This window comes from Fukomys damarensis, unplaced genomic scaffold, assembly GCF_012274545.1.
Source record: "Fukomys damarensis isolate Sample0158 unplaced genomic scaffold, DMR_v1.0_HiC HiC_scaffold_19, whole genome shotgun sequence".
Lineage (NCBI taxonomy): Eukaryota > Metazoa > Chordata > Mammalia > Rodentia > Bathyergidae > Fukomys > Fukomys damarensis.
Genome location: NW_022900931.1, coordinates 39,702,715 through 39,726,475, shown reverse-complemented (window position 1 = coordinate 39,726,475; position 23,761 = coordinate 39,702,715). Strand labels below are relative to the sequence as shown.

At 36.0% G+C, this 23,761-nt stretch overlaps 1 protein-coding gene across 3 annotated transcripts in view; it reads left to right on the top strand.

Moving 5' to 3' along the window:
* CUNH1orf112 (chromosome unknown C1orf112 homolog) overlaps positions 1-23,761 on the top strand; it is a 40,059-nt gene that overhangs the window by 4,753 nt on the left and 11,545 nt on the right. For 2 of the 3 annotated variants that reach the window (XM_033765665.1, XM_019208917.2), the window contains 12 exons: positions 459-563; positions 1,019-1,159; positions 3,140-3,305; positions 5,662-5,746; positions 7,095-7,233; positions 10,346-10,426; positions 12,334-12,398; positions 17,290-17,438; positions 17,631-17,760; positions 18,984-19,170; positions 21,248-21,330; positions 22,042-22,093. In XM_033765665.1, the coding sequence (XP_033621556.1) occupies positions 459-563; positions 1,019-1,159; positions 3,140-3,305; positions 5,662-5,746; positions 7,095-7,233; positions 10,346-10,426; positions 12,334-12,398; positions 17,290-17,438; positions 17,631-17,760; positions 18,984-19,170; positions 21,248-21,330; positions 22,042-22,093 (1,383 nt within the window). Of the gene's footprint in view, positions 1-458; positions 564-1,018; positions 1,160-3,139; positions 3,306-5,661; positions 5,747-7,094; positions 7,234-10,345; positions 10,427-12,333; positions 12,399-17,289; positions 17,439-17,630; positions 17,761-18,983; positions 19,171-21,247; positions 21,331-22,041; positions 22,094-23,761 lie in introns of those variants that run through there. The other variant, XM_019208918.2, reaches the window with a different exon arrangement.

Sequence of the window (23,761 nt, the reverse complement as noted above, 5' to 3'; positions counted from 1 at the left end):
TTTTTTTTTTTTTTTTGGAGGTTGCATTATGTATAATTTTTACTTAACTAGGTACAATTGGTAAGTCAGACAATACTCAGTGGATATTCCGAATACAAAATGAAATCATTCTATAGCTGGGCATGGTGGTGCCTACCTATAATCCTAGCAATCTGGAAAACTGAGGTGGAAGGATCTCAAATTTTAGCCTATCCTGGGCAACCTAGTGATTTAGACCCTGTCTCAAAGGGGCTGGTAATGTAAATTAGTGCAGAGGCCTTGGTTAAATCCCTAGTACCACACACACACACACACAGTCCTTTTCTAATTATTTCTTTCTTTCTTTTTTTTTTTTGATACCGGGGATCAAACTCAGGTCCTTGCTCTTGCCAGGCAGGTGACGGCACCACTGAGCTAAATCCCCGGCCCTAATGATTTCTATTTTTCTGATTTATTTATGACCCAGTTTGTTTTCACAGACTGTAAAATTATTTGATGAGATGATGTATGAATTAACCACTCAAGCCAGAGAACTGTCAAGCCAAAATGTAGAAATCCAGACCACTCTAAGGAATATTTTACAGGTAAGTCAAGTGTATGAGAGCCATGAGTGGAAAGTGAGAATTTCTATACTGATATTGATTAGCCAGGTATTCCTTATGTAACAGCCTAATGCTAGAAGTAAATTTGTGGATTTACAAATGTGAATACACAAAGTGAATCTGAATTCTTAAATACAATTTGATGCTGGTTAAATATGTGCATTCTTACAAAAAGATAAGTTAAAATATCATGCCTCCCTGTAATTTCAAGGCCCGTGTGTGGAATACCTAGCATGTAGTTTGAGGTGTAGGTTAGGATTCCCAGTGGTTTACTCCAGTTCCAACACTGTATACGTAGTTCTTTGACAGACACGTTCTGTGAAAAAAGGAACAGTGTTTTTTGTTCACTGCTATATCCCTAGCACCCAGCATACTGTCTGATACCGTTTTTGTTTTGCATAAAAATATATATCTAGAATGAAATGTCTTATTTGCAGAGAATGGTGCAGGTCTTAGGAGCTCTTACGGGATGTGTTCAGCAAGTCTGTGTAACACAAGAATCCATCATTCTAGAAAATATTCATAGTCTTCCCTCTTCAGTTCTTCATGTAATCAAAAGTACATTTGTACATTGCAAGGTGAGTAGCAAGTCTAGATGCACTTAATTAGCCTAGAATCTATAGGCAAGGGGGCTGAGTAAAGCAGTGTGTACATAAGAGTTTACATTTTATTTAGTGTTGCTGGGATGGTCTTTTACATATATGAAAAGCATGTATGCAACAGTTATTTCAAAATAAATGGTTTTATGGGTTGGTCATGCATGCAGCAGCTGCAGGAAGCCAGAATCTAGGAATTGTTTATTACCAGTTTGGTAGCTTCATACACAAGTTGTTTGGAGCATGGGGTTTGGATAGGGAGCCTTTCATTTGCCATACCTACTAAACCAACCTCTAGTTATGCTGGGAAGAACGGAGCTGTAGAGCTGCACAAGTTTTTCCAGAATCCCAATGGTGTGCCTGTGTTCTTGAAATGAGGCCTGCCAAACCAAATGCTTTACTGGACAATCATGGTGCTGATGCTGGGAGGGACCATGTACTTGTCACATTTTACATGGCCCTGAAGCTCAGAAATGAATGAGTTAGGCTGCAGAGAACTCATTTGCTTTTTGGCATAAACTCTTTGAATTTTTCTTCTCTCTCTTTTTTTTTTTCCTTCACTTGGATGGTTTACTTAGCATTTTGCAAAAAAAATACGAATACAGTATTTTCATTTATGAAATGCGTAAGGCCCATCAGATGTGAGAACAGATTGACAGTTCAAACAGTTTAAAGAAGTGATGGTGGGGCCTGGGATTTACCTCAGTGGTTCTGCCTCCTACCTTGCAAGCACAAGGACCCAAGTTCAATCCCTGGTACCAAAAAAAAAATGAAGTGAAGCTGTGCTCAGTGTGCAGGCTCCTCATTTCCCTGGAGGTTTTGCAGGAAGGTTGCACACAGGCTCATTCACCCGAGTCTGTGCTGAGGTCTTTGGGGATAGGGATTGCTTTTTAAAGTGTGGCGCCTTTCTGGGTCTGGATCAGACTGAAGACAGAAGTCAAGGCCAGGTGCATGAAAAATGAGTAAGAAGTCACCTTGGGGACTTTTCCATTGCAGTAAAATGTGAATAGAAATTATTTGCAGCCTGTCTATGCATTGGGCAGTTTGCTTGAGAGGGTTCTGTGCTTCATCCCAGATCTTTAGTAAACTTTTACATGTAACTGTCCTGTATTTATTCCACCACGAGAATTGCAAAAGTGTTCTAGTAGAGTACACTTCGCTAGTGTTGCACTTTAGATTGGTGTCTTCTTGATACAGCTGTGCCACAGATTATGACTTTAGGTTGGGGATTTAGGTCAGTGACATCGTGCCTGCTTTGCAAACACAAGGTCCTGAGTTCAATCCCCGATACCCCAAAACAGAACAAAACAAAACTAAACGTTAAGGGGTTTAAATTATTATTTATTTTGATTGGAATAATACATGAACAAAATAAATGGTTATATGTAAGTCATACAAAGGCTTTTGGGGGGAATTCTTTTTTTTTATTCTGTAAGAAAGAAATGATAGGATTATGTTGAGTCACAGTGATCCTGAAATTGTTCTGTCATATAGAATTGGTGGATCAGAGATTGAGCACCTTAATGATTTGGTGCCTGAACTTCTGTTTACACAGGGGAGCTCATCCTTAGCTCATTTCCACATTCCTGAGTCCATTGTAAGGCAGACAAGCTGGCGTAGAATTTGTTGGGAGTTTTGGTATTATTTGTTGGACAAATGAAAACCATTAGTTAATACTTCTGTTTGGTGATGGGGTATTAAAATGTCATGCACTTGAGCAAATGTTATTTCCCTTTTAGTTCTATGGTTGTAAGATCATGGAAGTTTTAAGTCATTTTATACATGAGTGTATTTCTAGAAGTATATTGTATAAAAAGGATGTTAGCTAAAACATTGAATGAATATGTGAGTCAGCTAAAAGCAGTACATTTATCATCTCTGATAGTATGAATTAAAGTATATTTGGCTCTTGAGGGTTTTTATGATTTGTTCTTTCTCTCATTTTCATATTTTGGTGATCAGAATAGTGAATCGGTATATTCTGGGCATTTACACCTAGTTTCAGACCTTCTGCAGGCTCTCTTCAAGAAAGCCTATTCTCTTCAGAAGCAGCTGATGGAGCTGCTGGACATGGTTTGCATGGACCCATTAGTAGATGAGAATGATGATGTTTTGAATATGGTACTAGGTAAGTGAAGAAAACTTATAATGTAAAATGATAATTCATGTAGCAGTTAAATTATCATGCCTAAGATTGTTTCTGTTGATATCTTACACATTAGGCATAAAAAATAATTCTTACTGAATAAATTTTTAGTCTTTCAAATTTTGAAATTTATAAAATTTACTTTGGGTGCCTTGCTATAGATTTGGGTATTTCATTAAAGCTTATATTAAGTAATTTCTACACTTTAAAGTAGTCTGTATTCAGAGATAGTAGCTTTTGATTTTTTTCAGCATAACCAAAAGCAAGAAATTCCGTTTACATTCCTTCTCAGCACATACACACTACATGTATATGTTTGTGAATGTTGACCTGCACACCACATATAGTTTGTTATAGTGAAGTCAGACTCATTTTATGTATGATGGTACTTGATACTTTTTTTTAATTCCATCTTTAGTTTTTGAGATAGGGTCTCACTATATATCCCAGACTAGCCTTGAACTCATGATCCTCCTGCCTTAGCTTCCTGATACTGGGATTATAGACCATTGTCACTCTGTCTAGCTGTACTAGTTGGTTTTTAAGGAATTGCTAATTTTGGTGGAATTTTTTTGGTCTTCAATGTAGGGTATCATATTGTCAGCAAATAATGACAGTTTAACTTCTTCCTTTCCTATCTTTATTGCTTTAATTACTTTCTCTTATCTAATTGCTCCGGCTAATGTTTCCAGAACTATATCGAAGAGGAGTGGTGATAGTGGGTATCCTTGTCTTGTTCCTGATTTTAATGAGAAGGTTTTCAGTTTTTGGCCATTTAGTATGATGTTGGCTGTTGGTTTTTCATAGATAGCCTTTATTAAGTTGAGATATAGACCATCTATTCCAATTTTTTGTAGGGGTTTTTTAACATGAGTGGGTGTTGAATTTTTTTCAAATGTTTTTTCTGCATCTATTGAGAGGATCATATGGTTTTTGTCCTTGATTCTGTTAATACAGTGTTTTACATTTACTGACTTATGTATGTTGAACCATCCTTGCATCCCTGGAATAAATCCAACTTGGTCAGGATGTGTGATCTTCTTGATGATCCTCTGTATTCTGTTTGCTAGTATCTTATTAAGGATTTTTGCATCTATATTCATTAAGAAGATTGTCCTGTAGTTCTCTTTTTTAGTTGGGTCTTTCCCTGGTTTGGGAATCAAAGTAATACTTGCTTCCAGGAATGAATTTGAAAGTATTGCTTCCTTTTCAATTTCACTGAAAAGTTTAAAGAGTAGTGGCAGTAGTTCTTCTCTAAATGTCTTATAAAATTCAGCAGTGAATCCATCAGGACCTGTGCTTTTCTTTGTTGGTAAACTTTTAATTACATTTTCAATTTCACTGATTGTAATTCAGGTGTTTAAAATTTTTTTATCTTTGTTCAACTTTGGTAATTCATAAGTATCTAGAAATCTGTCCATTTCTTCTGTGAGGAATTGCTAATTTTAACCACCTTTACTGATTTCATCATTCACTAATGGATTATGACCCAGATAATATAAGGGCAAAGATTAAATTCACAACTTTGGTATATAAAGAGAATAGGTGGGTTTTGTGCACTGGGCCATATACCTTTTGTTTTGTAAAAAACCACCCCAAAACTCGTGTTAGTTTAAAATAGCCATTATTTTATTTTTTCACAATTCTGATCCAGTAGTGTAAGCTGAAATCAGCTGTGCCCACATAGTGCATGTGGCTCACTCATTTGTTTACAGCCAGTGACTTTACTCACATCAGGCTGTCAGCAGAGGCTGAAGCACTGAGAAAGTCCCATGGGCGCATCATTGCACAGACTAACCTGAGCTCAGTTGTCTTCTTGTGATCTCAGGGTTTCCTAAAGCAGCAAGAAAGGGCAAGTTTCAGTACGCAAGTACTTTGCAGATTCCCACTTGCCTCACTTTTATTGTTCTCTTTGCCAAATGAAATCATGGGGCAGTGCTCAGTGTGAAAGAGTATGGATACAGGAAAGGCAGAGAAAATTCCTATATGAATACCATGTAAGTTAGCTTTCATCCTTCCTTGCTAGGGTTCTTCTCTAGCAATTTGTCACTTTAGATAAGAATTGTAACATAAGATATTTTGATTATAATAGGGCAAAACTTTTCCATTAAACATTTTTAGTTTTATTTAAGCTATAGGATAAGTATAAATTTCAAAATTTAGTTTTCTACAATTTATAAGAACCTTAAAAGTATGACATTTATTTTTAGTAATTTTGAAACTGTATTACTGATTTTAATTCAGATGTTGAATATTCAGTTGATACTTTTAAAAATAAATAAAAATGTCATCCCATTTAACATTTAAATGTTCTAAGAAGTCTTGTTTTTCTTTGTAGTTATTCATTCATTATTGGATATCTGCTCTGTTATTTCTAGTATGGACCAAGCATTTCATGCCAATACTTGGAAGTTTATAATTAAGTAAGTTTGTTAGCTTTTACTTTTTTAGAATATATTTTCTAAAACCCTAGTTTTTATATTTTCTTAGGATATATTTGGAACTTTTTTTGCGGGGTATATAAATGTCCACTGACATTGCTGTTGATAATCCAGATCTTTCACATGTAACTCACAAAGCAATTTGAACTAACTTGGATCATCAATCAGGCTAGACTGGATCTTAACCACATGCCTGCTGCTACTATTGTTTAACCACAAAATGTCCTATTCCTAAGCTTAATAAATTAGTAAGTTTGATTAGAACTGATTGTGATCCTTTCATTATTTATATTTGAGTTCAAATTTAAATTCATTTAGAAATTAATTTGACTTTCTATAATTGGAGTGTTTTGGGGGTGTTAGTAGGATGAATGCCCATAGCACTCATCAGATTCTTAGGGGTGGAAGAAGACATGGTGGTAAAGTAAAAATGATTAAGAAACTAAACATATGTATAAAATTGGAAAGGTCTGTGTAATGTTTTCAGGTCTTTAGTGCTTTCCTTGCACCACCAGGACATTAGGTTGCCATCAAGTGTAGTGTGACACTTAAGAGCTCCCCCTGGGAGCCAGACTGCATGTACTGAGTCCCTCTTGAAATCTGAGTCCTTTGAGACCTTGGGCAATTTGGCTAATTTCTCTGAACCTTAGTTTGCTCATCTGATAGTGAAAGTAATAAGCATAGCACTTTCTTGATAGTATAGTGGTGAAACAGAGTGCTCAAAAATTAGTTGCATCTTTATCCTCATTCTTGCTACTGTTCTCCTTCTCCATTTTCTGGCCAGCAATTAACTTGCTGTTAAAAAGTTAATAAGATGATCTCTCTTTACTGCTTCAAATCTATCCCATTGTACGAGAGTAACAGCCTAACCCTCTATGGAACCCGCTGCTCTCACCAGCCCATGTTCTGCTCTCTCCATTCTTAGTTCTTCCGACTTCCAAATTCTGGCTCAGAGCCTGTCAGGGATTTTCACAGCACTTTACACTTTTCTGTCTTAATATTTATCACAATTATAATTATTCTTATAATTATTTAACATTCTGTCTCATGCTAGACCATCAATTTCCATACAAAAGGGAACAGATTATATCTATTTGATTTATTTTTATCCTCAGGCTCTAGCACAGTGCTTGGCACGTGGTAAGAATTTATTTAATGTTTTGCACAGAGAAAAAAGAGCAACTTAAGCATAGGTAAAGTTAATACATTGGATTATATGATGGCTAGTGTATACACTAAGGTGCATGGTGGGTTAAATAGATATTTTTATGGCCTAAGTTACTCGATGTGTTACTTTTGGTGATTATATTTTTTTTTCCTGCTTGTTTAGGCAGAGCCTTAAGCACCAGTCAACTATAAAGAACCAACTGAAACACAAAGATATAATTACTAGCTTGTGTGAAGACATGATTTTCTCCTTCCGTTCTTGTTTACAGTTAGCTGAACTGATGCCGCTTTCAGATTTACAGGTAAAATATCACCTACTAGCACTTTAAACAATGGCTTTTACTTCATTTGGCAGTTACTAAATCTCATTAAAAACATGGATCAGGGCTGGGGATTTAGCTCAGTGGTTCCTCACCCTGCCTTGCAAGCGCAAAGGCCCGAATTCGATCCCCGGTACCACACACACACACAAAAAAAGCATGGATCATTCCACTTAAGGAGATTTTAACTGTACCTCCCTTCCTCTCTTTCACTCTTTTCCTTCCTTCCTGTCTTTTCTCCTTTCTTTCTCTCATTCCCTTCTTCCTCATTCCCTCTGCCTGCTCCACAACCCATAATTACTTTTCACCCAAAACAGTGTTGCATTCCTAACTGCTGTTATCATATCTAATATCTACCTATCCCTCCTTTTTCCATACTAACTGCTTTGTGAAACATACATTTTCTCTAACATTCTGATTCCTTTTTTCCTGTATTTACCTAAGAACTCCTTGATTTAGCCATAGTCAACCTTTCAGTCTTTTCTTTGCCAGTGCATTTCAACCTTAAAAGATGTGTGCATGTGCATGCATGTGTGTGTATGTATCAGTCTTTCGAACTTTGAATATACAATACTTAGCCAGGTGTAGTAGAACACACCTGTAAAACACTCAGCACTTGGGAGGCTGAGGCAGGATTACCATGAATGCAAAGCCCACCTGTCCTACATTGTGAGCTCAAGTTCACCTTGGAACACATAGTAAGACTTGGTCTCAAAAAAAACGAAGTAAAATAAAATAGGGATATACTTATGTTTGTTTGTTTGTTTATTTGAGACAGGGTCTCACTATGTGGTTGAGACAGACCTGGAACTCACTATGTAGCCCAGGCTGGTCTCAAACTCACAGCGATCCTTCTGCCTCAGCCTCCCGAGTGCTGGGATTACAGGCATGTACCACCACACCCGGCTACGTTTATTTTAATTTCAAGAAGTTACAGTGTTGAAGGGCCAGGGATTTAGCTCAGCGGTTCAGTGGCCTGCCTTGCAAGCGCAAGGACCCGAGTTCAATCCCCAGTACCAAAAAAAAAGAAGTTACAGTGTTGAATTGTTGCACCATTTATGCAATAGATTGTGTTCTAAAAATCTGTAATATCATTAGAAAAATGATAGGTCATTTCCTATGACAATATTATAGGTAACGCTTTAGTTCTGCAGCCTTACATCATAGGATTACCAGTACTCAGGAGCTAACAGTCATATTGTTGCAGAAGGTATTTGCAAGTAACAGAGAGGCAGCAGAATGGAAGTAAAATAACAAATTTACTCATCAATGAGGGTCGATCACCCATGAGCAGTGCCTATTTCATTATTTAGTCATTCACTTTTTGTGGAGGCTTTTTTTGAGACAGGGTCTCACTATGTAGTTGAGACTGACCTGGAACTCACTATGTAGCCCAATCTGATCTCCAACTCACATCGATCCTCCTGCCTCAGCCTCCAAGTACATGCACCACCATACCCAACTAGTCATTCACTTTTGATTAAGTATTTCCCCAGTGTTTATTGTGTGAATCTGTGAGCTGCTAAGTTAGTGACATTCTCTGTCCTCAGCAATTTAAGAGTCTCGCTCAGGAGACAAATAAATATAAATAATTATATAGTAGTGTGATCTTAGTTGGCTCACAAGAATGTAAGATAAGTCCCCAGGCACGAAGTCCAGGAAGGTTTTTTAGGGGGATATGACACCTATGCTAAAAAAAATGTATTTTAATGTCAGTGTGGATTCATCTTTAACTGCTGTAGTTCTATACTTGTTTAACACTGTATAATAGAATTCTTGCTTGTAACTATCAAAGAAGGGTAAATTTTGATCTACCCTATTTCTACTGAGGCAAACTGTTTTCAATTATCTTTAATAAAGGTCAGAATGAAGGTTTATGTCCAGTTTGGTATCATCCCATCCCATTTTGATTGGGTTTAAATAAAGTTTTGTTATACTATTGGAAAAGAATTGAAAAGACAGTTTGGAGAGAAAATACAAACCACCAACAAGTAATGCTGAAAAAATTTAATGTCAAGATAGGTTATTTTCACATAAAATTATTCTCAAAATTAAAGGTAACTTACCTATTAAAGTTCATAGCACTGATGTAAAGCTGTTTGTCTTCAGGCTTTCTGTGTCATAACAGTATGTGTACCCTGTTCTTTTTAGTAGCTATCCGGAATTATGGTTTATATATATAGTCCATAAACATATTTAACCATTCTCTATATGATGGACACTTGGTTGCACAATGGACCAGTTTTTCACAATGTAAAAAACACTGCTTTATTTTACTGTTGCTAGTATTTCTATAGCAGATAGCTCTAGAAATGGAATTGCTTCTTTTTTTTTTCTTTTTTTTAAAATTATTTTAGTGTTTTATTTATTTATTTTTTCAGTACCAGGGATTGAACTCAGTTCCTTGTGCTTGTGAGGCAGGCGGCAGAACCACTGAGCTAAATCCCCAGCCTGGAATTCCTTCTTAATTAAGGAGTATTAACATTTTAGCTCTTAATAAAAAAAGGACATACTATTTATGCTTATACCAGTGGTGAAGTGCTTGCTACCGTACTTCCTCTCCAGCTTGGGGATATTATGTCCTTTTAATCTTTGTTAATCAAAAGACCCTCAATCCTTCCTCTCCCCAAAGGATATGTAATAAGGTTGAAACTTGGATTATTTTAAGTATTAGTTTTTTGTAGTTTGTATTTTCTCTTCAAAGTGGCTTTTCCTATCTTTTACTTGTTTCTTTGATGTTATCAGTGACCTTTTTCTTTTGACTATTAACTCGCTCCTCATATAGCAAAGAAAAATAAATGATTTAAATTTCTGTGACTTTCAAATCAATCAAGAAGGATCACTTTTTTTGCTACTATAATTACTATTTATTTTTATTAATACACAATTTAAGTTTTTGAAATACCTGTTATTTGATACTTGTATTGCTTCTACCAGTAGCACAGAAAATAATTATGTTTACTTGGAAAATTTTTTACACTCTATTTATTAAGAGATCTTAGAAAATATTGACTCATTTACAAGTTTAGCTAACTTTATATTTTCATTGTGTTTTTTTACTTCCATTTTTGTTTTTTTGGCGGGGGTGAAACAGGATAATGCTGACTACAGATTATTTCAGAAAACACTCAAATTGTGTCGTTTCTTTGCCAATTCACTTTTGCACTACACTAAGGTAAGGCCTATTTTTAAAATAATGCATGTTGAACCTACACACTAAATTATGAGTTCTTCTTTTTAAATGATTCCTATCAAAACTAGTCTTTTGAAATTATTTTGGTGAGTATATTTTGAAAGTTTTTTTTAAATGCTGTAGTCTAAATTTCTTTATTGAGTACCTGTTATTTAAGTTGCTATCATCATTTTTATTCAGTTCTCTGAAAAAATTATTTATACATATATATATATAAATTATTTCCATAAGCATTTCAATTTTCAGAAAATATTTCAGTTTGCCTTTAAATAGCACTTAGAAGTTACTTCTAGCATGCTGCTATGTTAAAGTTTAAATGTTAAACCTCTGAAACTCACAATTTTAAGAAGATCTTCATACCTGGGAATCATCAGAATAGCAGTGATAGTTGATGTTATATGAGTAGAATAAATAAAGTATCTAGGCAGATTATCAGAATAGAAGACACTGAAAGAAAAATTATTAATAGATGTTAATGAGTTTTCAAAAACCATAGTCTGTGTTGAATGTGATTTCAACCTTGTCTTCTTTCTGAGAAAAATAAGACTCTCCAGTGATTTTATTATAGTCGGAATTCTGTAGCCCACTCACTGACTACCAGTGCATTGTAGTCCTGTTACTTCTTATCCTGGGTCCCCTGCAGGCTGTAGGGTGTGTATTCTGGGGACAGAGCTAGACTGGGGGAAGTGCCCCGCTTGCCCATCTGATATTTGCTTGGTATACAGAAGATAAAATTCTCATTAATTATCCCATCAAAAAAATCATTTTATTGGGAATTTAAACATTTTAAAATTGATCACAAGGTTTTTTCCTATACCTTATATTTTAATATATACTATTACTTTCTAAGAGACAAGCTAGTCATTTATCTTTAATCCCAGCCTTACTGGTTTTTAGTTATGTGACAGTTATTTGATCTCTGAACTTCAGCTTTGTAATCTGAAATGGGGATAATAACATGTAATAAGTTTTTTTTGAGAGGACTATAAAGTAACTTGTGTAAATTGTTATCAGCTTGTTGGGTGCTAGTCTCTTTCTGGAGGTGGTTTTTAGGTTCTTTCTGTCCCAAAAAAGAACTGAACAAAATAAAAACAGTGGTAGACTTTCACATTTATTAAAAGTAGAAAGAATAAACAAGAGAGGGAGCCAGGCGTGGTGGCTCATGCCTGTAATCCCAGACCTCAGGAGGCTGAGGCAGGAGGATCGCTTTGAGTTCGAGACCAGCCTGGGCTACATAGTGAGTTCCAGGTCAGTCTCAACTACATAGTGAGACCCTGTCTCAAAAAACCAAACCAAAAAAGGGGGGGAAAATTTAAAATGAATGGTAAGGGGGAACTGGCTCTGCAGAATGAGTTTAGGTGGAGTAAAAGAGAGACAAAAAAAAGAATGAAAGTACACCCTGGATTACAGGACAGGCAATCATGAGGAAAGCTGATAGGGAACTCTTCATGGCATCTATGTCCTTTTCTTCTTATTTTCCCATTCTGATGTCACACATATGGGTTATTCTATCGAAAACCTGCTAGGATTCTCACATGAAGTCTACATGATGGGTCCTGAGAATTGTTTTGCCCATATGTTCTGGAATCTGGTCACGCCTCCCTTCCCAGCCAGTTTAAGCCACGCCCTATCTTCCTATCTCAAAATCATTTGGTACATGTCTAGTTACATAGTAGGTGCTCATAGAAGTTACAGCTACTAATTGTGGTTATGATGTAGTCCTGACAGTAAAGAATCTTACTTAGCTTCATCCTCCTTTTCATTACCTTGTAAAGCTTTTTTTAAAAAGAATGTGGCATATCCAGGGTTTTTTTTATTTTGCATGTCTTTGGGAGATGTGTATAAGAAAGTCATGTTATACAAAGAATGAGTAGTGCTTTTTATTTTAGGAATTTCTTCCTTTCCTCTCTGATTCTTGCTGTACATTGCACCAGCTTTATCTTCAGATATACAGGTAAGAAGTATGCTTTATGATTATTAAAATGTAAGAATGCAGAACTTAAGTGTATAACATTTTCAAGTAAAGCATCAGAGTAATTTTTCATGTTTCAATAAATTTTGATTGCTTGCTTAAAATGGAGATGAAAGCTTTTGAAGGGTAGATTCCATGTGAGTTTCACTTATCTTTGTATTCTTAACTAGTGCCTGGTACATGAACAATAAATAATTGATGAGGTAATGAAACCAAAGGGGGTAAAATTATATATAGCTGTACGCTTTATTTTATATTGGAGTATTGTTTTTGTTTTCATAGATCTGAAAATTTATTTGAAATTGGTAGTTAATTGTATGGCTTAACAGCCATACTGAGCACAGTAGAAGAAAGGACTATGAAGCTTAAAATCAAGGCAGTAGAAATACTAAACAGAGATAAGGGCTAAACAGAACACCAGTTACATGTAGGGTAATATAAAATAACCAGACATACATGGACATAGTTCCAAAAGCAGAGGAGAGAATATATATTAAAAATTATCAGAAGATATAATGGCTAAATGATTTTCAAATTTCATTTGTATTTTTGTATTGAATAATCCATAAGGTGACTTATTTGTGAAGTTTTGCTGCTCCTGGGTTGTGGTGGGTATTTTTGTTAGTATGGGATTTCTTTGTCTTCCTCCAGTACTGGGAATTGGACCCAGAACCTTTGCACAGAGCTACTACAATCCTCACCCCTGTCTATCTAACTATCTATTCATTTTTAGTACTGGGGATCAAATGTAATTTTTATTTTTGAGACAGTCTCATTAAGTTGCCCAGGTTGAGTTCAAACTTGTGATCCTCCTGCCTCACCCTCTCAGAGTGCCGGCGTTACAGGCATGTATTAACATGCTCCACTTAGTTTAAGACTTCTATGATTTATCTTCCTCAGTAATGGATATATATCATTTGTAAAATAAAATATTTTAAACTTTATCAACTATTGTTATGATAATAGCATTCCTAAGGAAAAACTCAAAGGTAATTCAGATAGGTTGGTTCAGATATGCTGTGTTGAGACTCAGATGTACAGATGAACATAGAGCGTTCATAGGAGCTAAAAAGGCAAGCATAATTGAGTTTTTTATTTTGCTTTTATTTGGCTTCACAGTGTAGCTAAGATAATTCTGGACAAGTCACTTAACTTATTGGACTGTCATTTTTTTTTACTATAAAATGAGATAATAGCATCTGCCATCAGGCCTGATGATACATGCCTGTAATCCATTTATTATGGGAGGCTGAGGCAGGAGGATCATAGGAAACTTAGTAGCATAGTGAAACCCTGCCTCAAAGATTTAAAAAAGGTTGAGAATGAACCTCAATGGAAGCCCCTGGATTCAACCCCCAGTACCACCCTCCACCTCTAACACAGAGCATCTGCCTTACAAGGTTCTTGTTATGATTAAGTGAGATAATGGGTGCAGAGTGCCTAATGCAGTAGCCATTCAGCAAATGTTACGCTCCTCTTTGCCTCACCACCAGTGTAGAACCTAGAAGAGTACCTATATGAAGGCAGATGTTCTTTCAGTTTGCTGAGCTGGCCTTGGAAGCCAGACTGTTCAAGGAAAAATTCTACTATGTGTCCGCTTCTATATGCTTATTAGCATTTTTCAGAATTTTTATTAGTTTTTATTGTATTTCTGTGACGTCTAAGTTGGATATTAAATACCCTTTTAAAAGGTATCATAATTTAGATGGGACTAATGACAGCTGAATTGAAAGAGCCTTAAACTTGATACTAAAATAATCTATCGGTTCATTTATTCAGCAGTTCTGTATTTCCCGGTCCACTTAGTCTCCTGGACAACTGTCTTAACACTTGTCCCTCTTTAAGTTTCTATGTCTCCAGCATCAGTCCCTTCCTCACTGTCAGTTAGTGCTTCGTTTCTTATGTTACTTCATTTCTTATTTTAGTTGAGGCGATTAGAATTGAGCTTCCATATACTCCCTCTATTCTACCACTATTCAGGCCCTGTATGTATTCAATTGCTCCCCTGAATAAGCCCTGTGTGTGCTAAGGCCAGCCTCTCCATTTTGTGGTTGAGTTTCAGTCTCTCACATGCACAGGCACCTTACTTTAGCGGTTATTCCTTTTCTCTGTGAAATCAGTCTTCCCTCCCTACTAGACAAGTCTGAAGAGCGTGCGAACACAGTTATTTTTCCCATCTTAACAATAAAAAACAATGAAAATTTCTTGAGTCTCCATCTACTTCCAAAAGCTCTCTCATTTCTCTTCACAGCAAATTCCTAGGAAGAGCCGTCTATTCTGCTGTCTCTGCTTGCTTTCTTGAAGTTACTCCAGTCCAGCCTTTGGCCTGCCACTTCACCATCATCAAAATGGCTCTTGTCAATCTCCATGTTGATGTTGCTTCATCCGTTGGTCCATTTCAGTCTTCGTCTTATGTGGCCTGTTGACAGTACTAGACCTTTTCTTTTGAACACTTCTGTTTCTAGAACACATCTCCTGCTTGGCTGTGGTCCCATCTTATTAACTACTCTGTGCAAGTTCTTTCTCTTCTCCCCAGTGCTTAGTCTTCAGGCCTGTTCCCCCTTTATCATCATTTAGTCTCAAGATTTTATGGTTATCCCTCTTCCTTTAATGTCTACCTGCCAATCAGGACAAATGCACCGAAACTGTCTCAAACCAAACTCTCGATTTCCCCTCATCCAGTCTCCACAAAATCCACTCCTCTTGTAGCTCCTTTGTTCCAGTTTAGATGACAACTTCATTCTTCAAGTTGATGGGTAAAAACACCCTGCTGTCATCTCTGATCCCTTAGCATATTTGGACAGTACTGCCCTCAGTGTAAGTATATATATTATGTTTACACCCACAGAATCCAACCACCTCTCACCATCTGAACTGCTACCATCTTCTCTGAGCCATTCTTTTATGCCTGGATTTGGCAAAAAAGCATCTTCCCTGCTGTCTGTGTTTCTACCCTTGCTTTGCTCTCATTTGTTCCATACATAGTCAAGTGAGTTATACAAATATACATCGTGTGAGTTCTCTGTGCAACCCTCAAATGACTTTCATCATAGAACTTCCTGCTCAGTTTCCCTTGTTTAGTTTTTCTGTATAGCACTTAATTAACATCTGCTTGCTGTATTACATATTACCCCCTTATCCTCAGGGAATATCTTCCAAGTCCTCCATCAGATGTCTGAAGCATCCAATAGTACTGAATTGTGCTTTTTTGAGTTCAATAGTACTGAACTCTGCTATATTTAACATATGTACATCAGGTATACGTATATACCTGTGAAAAAGTTTATAATAGGCAACAATAAAATAGAGTCATTATAGTAATATGCCGTGATAAAGTTATGGTCTATTTGAAACTGTCTTGTCATCTGTGCTCACCTTGTAATGAGGGGAGATGGTTCACTGCCTATGGTGTGAAAAGATGAGTAAGGTGAATGACATAGTGTGACACAGTATTAGGCTACTGCATGAGTCTTCTGAACACAAGCACTGTGACACTATGGCCTAGTTACTATGGACCTAGTAACTAAGACAGCTGGTGACTTAGTGGCAGTACCACCTACAGCATGGACACACTGGACAAAGGGATGATTCACATGCAAGGCCAGATAAGGCAAGGGCTTGAGATTTCATCATGCAAATCAGAATATCACACAACCTAAGACTTGAGTCATTTCAGAATTTTCTGTCTGATACTTTCAAACTGTAGTTGATCATAGGTAACTGAAATTATGGATAAAGGGGGACTGCTGTATATATTTCTTGCTTAACTATTCCCTTTCATTAGAATGCAAACTCTACAAAGGCAGTGACTTTGTATATTCTGTTTACTGCTATACTTCCCACACTGAATAGTGTGTAACATGTATACAAAGACACTTAAAAATCTGACAAATTAATAAAAAAACACATCATTCATCATAGTATTTTGATGTGGTATAGTTTCATTACCTATATTTTATATGTCTTTCACCTTATAATTTAATCTTCATGATAACTGAATCTGTCATAAGTAAAGAAAATGAGGATTAAGAAAGTCAAATGAATGAACTAAAGTCATATAACTGAAGATTGACAAACTGCATTTCCATCACAAATAGTGCTTTTTCCAGCACACTGGAAAGAACTCAAATGTTTATGTCAAGTATATCGTGTGGAATGCTGTTTGCTGTTATCTTACCCACTTCAAGGTGGGTTTTCTCACTCACTGTCATGTTTACCATACAACATTACAAAAGTACTCAATATGTATTTCACACAGGTTTGGGTTAAAGTTTACATTCTAGTTCATTTACTGAGACATTTCCATGAATGTTTTTTACAGCCTCCTTCAGTGTTAGTATACAGTTTATTTCTTAAAAGGAAACTTCAACTTCTGAGCAGCAGCATTAATGCATAGTAAAGTCAGCATTTTAAAGCAACTTTTAATGGGAAAAATTAAGCCAGCATTTCTTAAAAGTATTTTATATGCCGTGTTTTACTTGTTGACTTAATATTCATTTATGTTTTCAAATGATGTTAAATTACATCAAAACAATACTTAAGGGCTGGGGATGTAGCTTAGCGGCAGAGCCGTTGCCTAGCATACACAAGGCCCTAGATTTGATCCCCAGTACTAAAAACAAACCAAAACAAAAACCAGTATTAAGGATTTCTCTAAGATTGAAAATGTGTAATTTTATATGATTATAGCTATATTATTTAGTTCAGAGGCCTCATACAATTCTGGTATCAATTCAGTACTTGATTATTTTGCTGCTTTGCAAAAATAGACTTAAAGTGCATTTTCACTATACCATCAGTTTGTAACCCTTAACCTCTATCTGAATTTAGAAGATAGCAGCTGTTAATTAGTTTTTTTTTCCTCCCTTTCTAGCAAGTTTCCCCCCAGCCTGTATGCGGCCAGGGTTTCCACAGCGCATCAGGAGGAAATAGCAGGTACTTTCTTGGTGATGCTGGATCCACTCATCAGTCAGCTGCTCACATTCCAGCCTTTTACGCAGGAGGTTTTGGACAGTAAGTTAGGTAAGCTTCAGAAGAGATTGACTGTTGAATGATGTGCTTTTAATTATGACTTGTTAGAGACAGGGTTATTTCTCCTTATGTAGTCGTTATTTTTAAAACTTAAAAATAACACACATTTCTGCTGGAACGTTTAGGGTATGTTTTTACTGGTTCATTGTAAATTAATGTGTCCTTTGGTTTGTGACCTGGAAGACCTGCCGTGTGACCTGCAGTTTCCCCAGTGCCTGCTCTTGCTTGCTGTCATGGACAAGCTGCCCTCTCAGCCTGTGGATGTACAGGCCCTGTGGTGCACAGAGAGCCGAGTCTCAGAAGCTGTGAGCAGGTAGCACCCATGTTGTTTATTTCCATTCATATTTCTCTGGTGAAATGCCCTAGTGTTTGGAATGGTCTTAACCACTTATCAGTCCAATTATTTAAATACGGGATAACCAAAAATTGCATAATTTTTCACTAATTTTTATAAGAATATAATAGGAAATATAAAATGACAATTTAATGAAATTTATTCAATACAAGAATCGACTGGTTGAAATAACACCTGCCCAGGCAACACTTGGTGTAGTCAGTACATGAACTAGCTTAGGGTAACTGTTAAGTGGTTACAAGGAAGTATTTTTATATGTCATGTATTTTAGTTAACAGCTAGTATATAGAAAAACTTTTTTATAAATGGATTTATATAAATCTATGGCAGATTTATTCAGTACTTTGTGCCTACTGGTAAGCATTATAAATACTGACTGTAGTAGAGGAGATACAAGTAAGAACGTGTCGAAATGAGCTCTTGAGCTCTGTAAATGAATGCCGCAACAGATCTCCTGGAAACTGCATTGTCCTCATCTTCCTTGCTGACACTGGGGCACAGACTCTACTTTTTTAGTATCTAGATTCTTGCTGTGCTTTAATTTGGCCTTCCTCCCTTTAGGCCTAAACCTGGCTTTCAACTTCCTTTTTTTCCACTTGAAACCGAAACAGAATGTCAGCATCCTTGGTGCTGGGCTTAAAGCCCGTCCTGTTCTGTTGCCATCTCTACTTTTGGTACTCCTGCTTTCACTTATTTTGACTACATGCTTTGCTTCTGTTAGACTGCTTATTTATGTCCACATATGCTTTGTCTTCCTTACCTAGTAATATTTTGCTTCTTTTTAATTTGTTGTTTAAATCCTTTAGGAAGGTTTCAAGCATTTCAGTTTAAAACAACCCATCTGTCTAAACTATAAACTTGTTATTTTATTTATAAAATCTAATTTAGTTTTTCAGTTTTCATGAAACTTTAATTTTGCATAATTCAGTACTATGATAAGCAGTTGGCAAATGATGGAAAAAAAGTCCAGAAAAATTATTACTTCAGTTTTTCTGATCATGAATTCATTTTACTTCTATGTACACATGTTCACATATATTAACTATTATTGATTATATCTTGAGATGTTTTGCTTTGCTAAAGTAATACTCCACATGATGTGTAACTATTTTACCTGCTAATTATTAAATGTTATTAAATGTTATTAATGTTGGGTTCAATGTTCTCAATTTCCCCTGCAGACAATCTCTACTCCAAGGCATTTTCTCCAGTTTTGAGCAGTGTTCTGGTGAACTCTCTCTACCTGTTCATTTACAGGGAGTAAAGAATAAAGGGCAAGCTGAGGTGGCTGTGACCTTGTATCAGCACGTTTGTGTCCATCTGTGCGCATTTATTGCTTCCTCTCACCCCTCTCTGTTTCCTGAACTGGTAAGCATGTTATTTGCTGGGGTAAACAGAGGATACATTTTTGCTTTCTTTTCAATGAAATTGTGAATTATATGCAAAAAAACAGTAGAAAGAGTTAACAAGTACTCCTTTGGAATATTTCTTCAACTTGCACATTTTACCCTGCCCTAGGAGATTGTAATCCTCAATTTCTGTAATATGAGATCTAATATTTAGCTAAAATATTTGAGAAAATATTGAACGAAGTATGGAAAAATTAGTGTGAGAACAAAAAATATATAGGATTTCATCAAAGTTTTAGTACTTTGTGCCTACTGGTAAGCATTATAAATACTGACTGTAGTAGAGGAGATACAAGTAAGAACGTGTCGAAATGAGCTCTTGAGCTCTGTAAATGAATGCCGCAACAGATCTCCTGGAAACTGCATTGTCCTCATCTTCCTTGCTGACACTGGGGCACAGACTCTACTTTTTTAGTATCTAGATTCTTGCTGTGCTTTAATTTGGCTTTCCTCCCTTTAGGCCTAAACCTGGCTTTCAACTTCCTTTTTTTCCACTTGAAACCGAAACAGAATGTCAGCATCCTTGGTGCTGGGCTTAAAGCCCGTCCTGTTCTGTTGCCATCTCTACTTTTGGTACTCCTGCTTTCACTTATTTTGACTACATGCTTTGCTTCTGTTAGACTGCTTATTTATGTCCACATATGCTTTGTCTTCCTTACCTAGTAATATTTTGCTTCTTTTTAATTTGTTGTTTAAATCCTTTAGGAAGGTTTCAAGCATTTCAGTTTAAAACAACCCATCTGTCTAAACTATAAACTTGTTATTTTATTTATAAAATCTAATTTAGTTTTTCAGTTTTCATGAAACTTTAATTTTGCATAATTCAGTACTATGATAAGCAGTTGGCAAATGATGGAAAAAAAGTCCAGAAAAATTATTACTTCAGTTTTTCTGATCATGAATTCATTTTACTTCTATGTACACATGTTCACATATATTAACTATTATTGATTATATCTTGAGATGTTTTGCTTTGCTAAAGTAATACTCCACATGATGTGTAACTATTTTACCTGCTAATTATTAAATGTTATTAAATGTTATTAATGTTGGGTTCAATGTTCTCAATTTCCCCTGCAGACAATCTCTACTCCAAGGCATTTTCTCCAGTTTTGAGCAGTGTTCTGGTGAACTCTCTCTACCTGTTCATTTACAGGGAGTAAAGAATAAAGGGCAAGCTGAGGTGGCTGTGACCTTGTATCAGCACGTTTGTGTCCATCTGTGCGCATTTATTGCTTCCTCTCACCCCTCTCTGTTTCCTGAACTGGTAAGCATGTTATTTGCTGGGGTAAACAGAGGATACATTTTTGCTTTCTTTTCAATGAAATTGTGAATTATATGCAAAAAAACAGTAGAAAGAGTTAACAAGTACTCCTTTGGAATATTTCTTCAACTTGCACATTTTACCCTGCCCTAGGAGATTGTAATCCTCAATTTCTGTAATATGAGATCTAATATTTAGCTAAAATATTTGAGAAAATATTGAACGAAGTATGGAAAAATTAGTGTGAGAACAAAAAATATATAGGATTTCATCAAAGTTTTTTAAAAGCAGCAGCTGTATATAGTAGTTTCTTACAGACCTTAGGCATACATAAATTTTTTTTTTTTTTGGTACCAGGGATTGAACTCAGGACCTTGTGCTTACAAGGCAGGCAGTGGTGACACCACTGCCTAAATCCCCAGCCGTCTTTTTCATTTTTAATAGCATTGGATTAGAAAAATATGAAATTCCTTCCTAGAATTTAAATAAGAATATTATTTAAGATATTATACAATGAGTAAAGCTATCACATTAAATATGGTGTATGTGAACAGGTAAAGGCAGAAAGAAAACCAGAAACATTTAGATTGTGTTCTTTTAAAGATTTCAGACTACTTAAAGAATCTTTGAATAATGATGGATACACTTAAAATCAGTGTTAACGTGCTCACTGAGTGTGTTACTCTCATTTTATTTTGAGAAATAGAATGTTAGTGATGATTTATCATGAACTTGAGTGTACTAACAAGTGAACTTTTCTGTTTTTCACTAGGATGCTGCTCTGTTGAATGCTGTGCTTAGTGCTAATATGATCACCTCTTTGTTAGCTATGGACACATGGTGCTTCCTTGCTCGGTATAAAATACATAGGTTTTGGTGTTTAATTGTGGCTGCTGGTAAAAAATTTCAACTATAAGTTTATGGAAAAATTGTTTTAGTAATCCTTTAATACCATCACAAAATGGTTTGATTTCCTTTTATAGCACTCACTTAGGAAACAGATGTCCTCAAATACTTATTAGTAGTTTTGTATGTTGGGATCTCTTTAGCCATGGAAATATAGGTTATGCCTGATCTGAAATGCTCTAAAATCTGAACTTTTTCAAGTGACTAACATGATGCCACAAGTGGACCAGTCCATACCGTGAAACTTTTCTTCACGCATAAGATTATTGAAAATATTTTCTAAAATTACTCTGCATATAGGATATATATTAAAGATAAATTAATTCATGCTTAGGCTTGAATCCACCCCCAAGATAGCTCATTGTATGAGTATAAAATTCTAAAATCCAAATACATCATAAACCTGAAGCACTTCTGTTCCAAAGCATTTCATTATAAAGAATACTCAACCTATAATAGCAGCTTCTGTCCTCATTAGAATATTATTATTATTATTATTTTTTTTTTGTACTGGGGATTGAACTTGGGTCCTTGTGCTTGCAAGGCAGGCAGTGGAACCACTGAGCTAAGCCCCTGGCCCCCTCATTAGAAATTATTTATGAAAGTTTATCTCCTTGCTTTTCTGAATAATTATTGGAATCCCTTCTTTTTCTGTTGCAGATATGGGACTGCAGAACTCTGTGCACACCATGTTACCATAGTGGCTCATCTGGTGAGTAGAATTACAGGACCTAAAACACTTTCCATGTATCTTCTTTGGGGATATGATAATTTTAAGTCAGACTTTTTGGTACCGGGAATCAAACTCAGAACCTTGTGCTTGCTTGCAAGGCACGCAGTGGCACCACAGCTAAATCTCCGACCCCGGGATATGATAATTTTAAAGAATGTGAAGGCAGGAGTATTGGTGTATGCCTGTAATCACAGCACTCTGGGAGGCTATGGCAGGAGGACCACAAATATGAACAACTTAGTGATTTAGCAAGATCATCTTGAAAAGTAAAACAGAGCTGGGTTTGTAGCTCCAGTGCAGGTTATGGGTTAAGTCCCTAGGACCACAAGAAAGGCAGGGGTAGGGGAAAAGAAGAGGAAGAGGAGAAAACAGCAAAAAGGAGAACTAGTATGGTAGCTAAATTGTTTTGACGGTTTCTTTGCTTTGTATGCTGATGCTATTAAGAAAGATGTACTGAAAAACTAGGGAAATTTTCTTATCAAAAGTTTATAGCATTCCATGGGAAAGAAAGATTAGGTTGAACATAAAATTAAATACAAAGTATAAAATAAGTCAGATGTGATGTTGATACCAAAGCTCATTTCTTTTACCCTTTTTAATATGACCTCAGCTAATTCTTGGGTTTGAGAGGTGATTTTAGAGGAACTAAGTTTGGTGACCAATGCCCTTAGGAAAAGCAGTTATGTTTTGTCAGGGGTACATTGAAAATGTGATTTAATAATGATTTCTTTTAATCTTTTCAAATTCTTTTTTCTTTTAAATTCTGAGATGTTTGATGATGATAAATGGTTACAACGTGTTTTTGTCCCTGGCCCTTTTCAAAGGCCTGTGTGAAGCCTTCTATTTGTTGTTTCTTAGTAACATTGTGGCATATATTTCTTGGTTTACCTTTTAAGGATTTTGTGGAGAAGCTTGGTGAAGTGTATAAAAATAACCTGAGCAGCTAACATCTAAGGTACAACGGTCAGGATCATCACTTGCTGTTCTAAATCTGTAACATTTCTTGCACTAAACAGACACAGTGATTTTTATGTTAGGTGTTTCATATCTCGATTTTCCTTTGAATAAAAGTTCTATTACATTGTAATAGAACTTGATTTCTCCTGGTATATATGATAGGAATTGATAAGTTAATTTATAGAATCTTAATGAAGCTTCTGTGTTACAGAATTATATCTTTCCTCTGTACTACTATGCTGAGATCCTGAAAGGTTCCATAACTTGACTTTGAGTAGAAAGATTGACATACTAAATTATAACAGTGGTAGTTAGAAATAGAGATTATAAAGTATTTTCACTTTAATATCACAATTTCATTCTCATTATGAAAATAACCTGGGTTTATTAAAGAAAAAGAAATTAAAAACCTCAAATTGGGCTGGGGATTTAGCTCAGTGGTACTACTGCCTGCCTCGCAAGCACAAGCAAGAACCTGAGTTCGATTCCCAGTACCAAAAAAAAAAACAACCTAAAATTAAAAATTAAAATATTTATAATCAGCTGGGCGTGGTGGTAGGTACACGCCTGTAATCCCAGCACTCCCGGAGGCTGAGGCAGGAGGATTGCTGTGAGTTCGAGACCAGCCTGGGCTACATAGTGAGTTCCAGGTCAGTCTCAACTACATAGTGAGACCCTGTCTCAAAAAAC